Source organism: Macrobrachium nipponense, chromosome 4, assembly GCF_015104395.2.
Source record: "Macrobrachium nipponense isolate FS-2020 chromosome 4, ASM1510439v2, whole genome shotgun sequence".
NCBI lineage: Eukaryota > Metazoa > Arthropoda > Malacostraca > Decapoda > Palaemonidae > Macrobrachium > Macrobrachium nipponense.
Genome location: NC_061100.1, coordinates 37637920 through 37643919, shown reverse-complemented (window position 1 = coordinate 37643919; position 6000 = coordinate 37637920). Strand labels below are relative to the sequence as shown.

Below are 6000 nucleotides of genomic sequence, written 5' to 3'. Positions count from 1 at the left end.
CAAATATCGATTTATATTTACATTCACAAGTGCTGGCTGTTGAATCATCGTCTTTCTAACAAAAGACTTTTAAAAGATGAATACGAAAGTATGTCAAAATAAGAGGAGGCATTAAAACTAGAGGGCTACCAAGGAACAAAATAAATTGCGTATAGTTTCAAGTTCACAAAAGAAATAATATTTGAATTTTGAGATGCGCTCAACTTTTTTAACAATGACCGTCAAACACGAAATTCGTGACTTATTCTGATCCACGGGCACCTTAATTTAAAGCTTACAACCTCTACAATATTAAAAGAGTATTATTTGTATGACGCATTTGCATTTTGAGTACATTTCGAACATTTGTTTGTAGGATATGCAACGCGTGCGCACAGGTGAGATAGTCACGTGACCAATTCTCAACCAATGGGGTGCCTTTGCAGCGCGCCACATCCAACATCATAGACCGTGAGCTTTCAATTTATTTCATAATGTTGCGTTAGAAAAATCGGTGCAACTACCTCATCCCGGTCATCAGTCATGTATTCCAACAATGCCTATATTTATAAACTGTGTAGTTAAACTTGGTACATAAATCTGGACGAGAAAGGGACGGAAATATAGGAAGTGTCGCACGTGCTGAAAGCGACGACGGCGACCGAAACAAAAAGAAAACCAATGTGGTAGAAAATGTTGTGGAATGACGGCAACGTCACTCCCAGTCAAGATGGCTGCATGTCTCCCGCAAGACGGAGACACTACAGATGAGGAAAAAATCACGCGCTGTCCGACGTCACATACTCATAAACATCCCATAGGTGGTACTCAAGGGGAAGACGTAGCCTTGAGTGCCACCTCGATCGACATCAACTTCGAGGGCGACAAGGTAAGGCCGAAATCGAGCCATGTTATTGTAGGCGGTGACTTGTGAAGGGGTCGGGGAAATCGCGCTAAATATCCCGATCCGACGGTTTGGATCCCGCTGGAGGGCGTGAATCCGCCCTTGGCACCCTCCTAACGGCCTGGAGGTCGAACTCGATGCCATGTCGGTGGGTGTAGAAGGGAGAAAAAAAGGTGACAGAGCACAGTACTCTTGAGGGAGTGTGTATGTGTGTGTGTTTGTGTCTGCCGCGAGGTGGTGGTAGTGTTCTGCTCTGGATGTGAGACCAAGAGACACACACGCACCTCACTTCACATTTTGTCCCATATTACCACGTCACGACTTATTTCCTTCGTGTCCTGTCTTCAGAAGGGCACTCCCTTTCAGCCTAAAGCCTCGCAGGTAATAATCAACGGTTTGCTAACGATTGGGATGTCCTTTCCGTTCCCTGAAAATCGTGGAATATTGGTGTGTGTATGTGTGTGTGTTGGTGTGACCACCACCGATTGGGGGAGGGAGGGAGGCAGAGGGTAGGTTTAATATTTGCCAGCATGGACATTTTCGGTCTATTTCTAAGTTAATCCACCTGACACGGGTCAAAATTTCGCAGTCGCCGATTTTCGTACAACGAAATTCGTTATTGGTGGCGGTTTGAGAATCGTAGCAGATGGATGGGGGTCCCTGACCACACGACGACGACGACGAGCAGCTCCTCCTTCCAATTCCTCCATTTTGGTCAAAATGATTCCTCACCTGGTGTGTTTGTGAAGTCATCCGAAAATAGAATACTAAAATAGGATAATTTCGTGGGTGTGTTTCAAGTAGTGAAACCTTTGTAGGTGTCCTTTGCCCTACCCCAGTGGGTAAGACTGGGATTTTTTCATGAGGTGGTCTGCAGGTGTTTTTGGTTCTTCCCTGAGATCATTCTAGATTGTCAGTGCTGACAATTATTTTTTTATCTGATCCTCCTCCTATATTTGAAAATTAGGTAGATATAGACTAGGCATACAATGATATGGTGGATTTGGGTTGGGTGTTTGTAGGATTGGCAGATATTGATAGTTTTGCCTATCCCCTAGGCTAGTTCCTTATTGCAAGTGTGCAGCAGATGTCAATTATAGGTTCCACATAGCTGATGCACCATTCTTGTAGGTTGATGGTTAGTGAATGGGCCATTTGTCCCAAAAAACATGTTATTATGCAAGAGCCTAGGTTTAGGTTAAGCTGTGTTACTGTGGCCTACCACTAGGCTTTATTTTTACATGAGACCCAAGGAATATGCACTGATACACTTTGCCCAGCTGTATTTTCACAGGTTATGGAAAGTCCACATAGGGCATATGATTGAAGTAACATCACACGACCCTTGTGTGGCATGCACATATTAAATTAAACTACTATTTTCTTCTCTATTGGGCCAACTGCTTCCATTTTAACAATAATATAAGATGTCCTTGCTCTCTCTGAGCAGCTGCTTAATGCTTGCCATCTTGCTTAGCCTTTTTATTTGGTGTCAAATTTTAGAAAGCCTCCCCAAGTTACCCATTGGTTTGTTGTCATTTATTTATCAATTACACCGATTTAGGCATGCAAAATATCATCTGATGTACTCCACATGAATTAACAAAACTACATTTTAGTCTCGGAAAAGTCTAATAATTATTTTTGGCGGTCCACATTTAAATCGTGGGCCATCTCCATTTATATCGGCAGCCCTCGGTTAGCAGCAGGAGTTTCATTCCTGGCCGATGGTGCCAAGCGAAAATCAGCAATAACAGCTTTAAAAACCTGCTTAACGGCACCGTTAACTAGAGATTGGCGCTGCTAACCAGAGATCGGTACTGAAAATCTAGTTAACAGTGTCGCTGGACAAGCGCTGTAAAACTGGATAGCCGGTTACTGATGCCTCTGTTAATGGAGGGCTGCCTGTATTATGTGTTAGTTTTTATCGAGTTATAGAACTGTTTGGATACCTAAAGTTGAAAAGTATTTTTTCCAGTATCTGCAGCATCTTGGCTCCATTAGGCAGGCAAATCAGTTTTTATGCAGTCATCTGTGTGTGTGTGAGAGAGAGTATTTCCAGTGTTGTATATTTATAGAAGGTCATACATACTATGTATTTTTTTTAATACTATGTCAACACATTATATTGTAATATTTAGTGAGCTGATGATGGACAGTAAGAATGGGCGTGACCCTATCCCGTGGTTTTTTTTATCAAATTGACTGCCATGTCAATTGTACCCTGTTACTTGAGTAAATTTGCAATTGACTTTATCTGTGATTGGATTGTGTTGTTAGATACAATAATTTTTAACATCAGTATTATAAGTGCACCATTTTTCCCAAGTGTATTGCTGTACAATCATGATTGTTTTTGTTTCAGATTTTTCATTTTAGGTTACTCCATAATTGTATTGATAGGTTGTCAATAACTCATATATTTTGTACAGCATATATCCAAGTTTATGTTCTGGATTTTAGTCATACTTGGTGTTATCCATTTATGGTGATGTATGTCAAGTATTGGTAGACAGTCTCCTTTCATTTCTTTTAGTTAGCTAGTTAGATGCACAAGTGGGTGGTTCTCACCACGATCAAGTTGTGAGTGAGGTACATTTCAAACCAGAGGAATGCTTGGTAGACAAGCTCGAGCACCTGGGGCGGGTAGTGGAGAGAGTGGTCTTACACCCTTGATGGCAGCAAGGATGTTTGAGCCTTTGGATACATCAGCGGTCAACCTGTGTGCCACATGGCTAAGTAGGTTCTTCATATGTGTTTTGTTCCCCCATGGCAGATTGTGGTGGGGTGTAGAAGACCCCTTCCAACACCCCTAGGCAATCTGGATGATTAGCCTTTCCTTTGTTCAGTATGCTCTGCTGACCCACTCACCTTTATCAGCCTCACATTCAGAGGTTGGTCAGTGCCCTCCAGCGACTATATTCCTGGAGATTATCCTGCTTCCCTGCAAGAGGAGTTTTTTCTCGCAAGACTGCATAGGAGATATCCAGTTATCTCCAAACAGTCTTATTTAAGATGTGCCAAAGATATTGACTATCTATCTTTGACTGATGTTCCAGTAGGGTTGTCACTCCAGTTGTAGCTTCTGATAATGAATAAAAAGATGTCATGGGATAGAGAGGTGCAATACATTCCCCCGTCAAGTTCTCAAGGCATACTGATTGCCCTCTGACCTCTGTTTAACAACAACAATTGTCATTAGTCTTTATGGATAATTGAAATGTGAACATCTTTCCTGCTAAATTCATCCAAATATTGCGCACAATAATCATGTGAGTTAGCCCGCCCATCACTCAAAACTTCTTAGATACTCATATGATGATGCCCGTCCATTAAGAATTAAGCCAGTGTCAGTAACACTTAGCACAGACAAACTCAAAATGATGTTCAGGAACATTTTCTGGTTTTGGCCGGTGATCAGTTTAAGTACAGCTAATCTGTTGAAGTTGTACAGCTCGGGCAAATGCTCAGAGTGAGGGCATGGAACACTTGAATTTTGGGGGTGTGTTATCTGTAGCACAGGTAATGAGTACAGCTTTAATCTTAACACATCAGTTTTATTAACCAGATGTTAACTGCCCACTGACTTGTCACGTATCTTAGGGGTCACTTGTTTCTCAGAGTTTGACTATACTGCACTGGGGAAGATTCTAGACATTCTCCTCTCAAGCTCAGGACTCGGTTGCACTGGCATCCTTAAGTCAGATTGAATAGGTGGTACAGGAGTTTACACTTCCTTGCTCACTGTCATGAATGGGAATGCGACATTTCCAGGTAGAGAGGCAACTTGACAGTCATCAGAGAGAGACCTCTTACCCAAGGGGTAAGTGTATTCCCACAGAGACTAGTATTTTTTTTCTAGGGGTGGTCAAAAAATCTTAATTTGGAACCAGGTTTTAGAAGCAGCTTTGACTTCATTAATGCTTTCAACATGGGCTCCTCCTAGATGTTCTTAGAGTTTGGGGAAAACAAATGTTCAATGGGGAAAGATCAGGGCTGTAGGGGTGATGTGGTAAGACTTACCATCAAACTTTCAAAGAATATTCCTGGTTGCTCTGAAGAATGTTCTGGAACATTGTCATAATGAAACAGAACTGTTGCACAACTTTTCTTGACAGTTTGCAGCCAGTACTGCCAACATTCTTTTTAAAACCACCTTGTAATAACACACCATGACAGTTCTTTGTCCTTCAAGAAAATCTATTAGTGTCACTATTGAATCTCAAAAATCAGTGGCCATTATCTTCTGTGCTGACTTATGCTTTGAACTAACTAGAACACAAGATCCACAAGGAGGCCACTGTTTGAATTCTTTTTCTTACCCTGAGGATGGTATTGATAAATCCATGTCTCATCTGTTACAATTCAACTCATAAGACCCTCTTCGTCAGCTTCAGTGTAGTAGTGAATAAAATCAGATCATTCTTCCATTTCATCTGGGTGCAACGCTTTCGAAACTCATCATACAGAAAGCTTACTGAGGCCAACACCTTCCTGCAAAATCAAGGTTGTCGAGCCATGGGCGTTACCCATAGTAGTAGATGTCTGATCAGTAGTTAGTCTACAATTTTCTTCCACAAGGTCTTTAACTGTAACGACAATTACTTGAGGTTGTTGGTCTTCCCTCGTTTGGATCTTCTTCAGATCTTATCTGCCTTCTTGAAAATGTTAAAGGCACTTGCAAGCTGCTTATTTCTTTGGAGCAGCATTTACATAAACTTTTTGCAATGCTTCAATAATTGTAGGGGTTTCCAATAGTTTCATGAAAAAATTTCATGTTGCATCTATGTCAAAGTTGATCCTTTGCATGTCTTGGTGAAAGAATGATTAACTTTCCTCGAGGAAAAGTCTTGAGGACATGTTCAAACAGGTTTGTTTTTGTAAATTACTTAACTTGTTAAAACAGAAGCAGTCTTCTACAAACTTTGACCTAACCTTGTACAAATTGTGTTAATCCCCAGTTATCACCAAAAAAAATATATATATCTGTAGGCTGTAGTAAATCTCTTGAAATGTCATGTTTGCCAATTTTATTTTTTATCCGTTAAAATAAAAGGATATTCATGCTTTTTCAAGTAATATTATTTATGCTTTTCCTCGTCAAATTGTCATATTAT

At 40.9% G+C, this 6000-nt stretch overlaps 1 protein-coding gene across 6 annotated transcripts in view; it reads left to right on the top strand.

Annotated features, from left to right (window-relative positions):
• The first annotated feature begins 454 nt into the window (after positions 1-454).
• LOC135210863 (uncharacterized) overlaps positions 455-6000 on the top strand; it is a 114727-nt gene continuing 109181 nt past the window's right edge. For 3 of the 6 annotated variants that reach the window (XM_064243767.1, XM_064243766.1, XM_064243765.1), the window contains exon 1: positions 455-868. In XM_064243767.1, coding sequence (XP_064099837.1) covers positions 683-868 — 186 coding nt within the window. In that variant the 5' untranslated portion in view covers positions 455-682. Of the gene's footprint in view, positions 869-1534; positions 1619-6000 lie in introns of those variants that run through there. The other 3 variants (XM_064243763.1, XM_064243764.1, XM_064243768.1) reach the window with 3 other exon arrangements.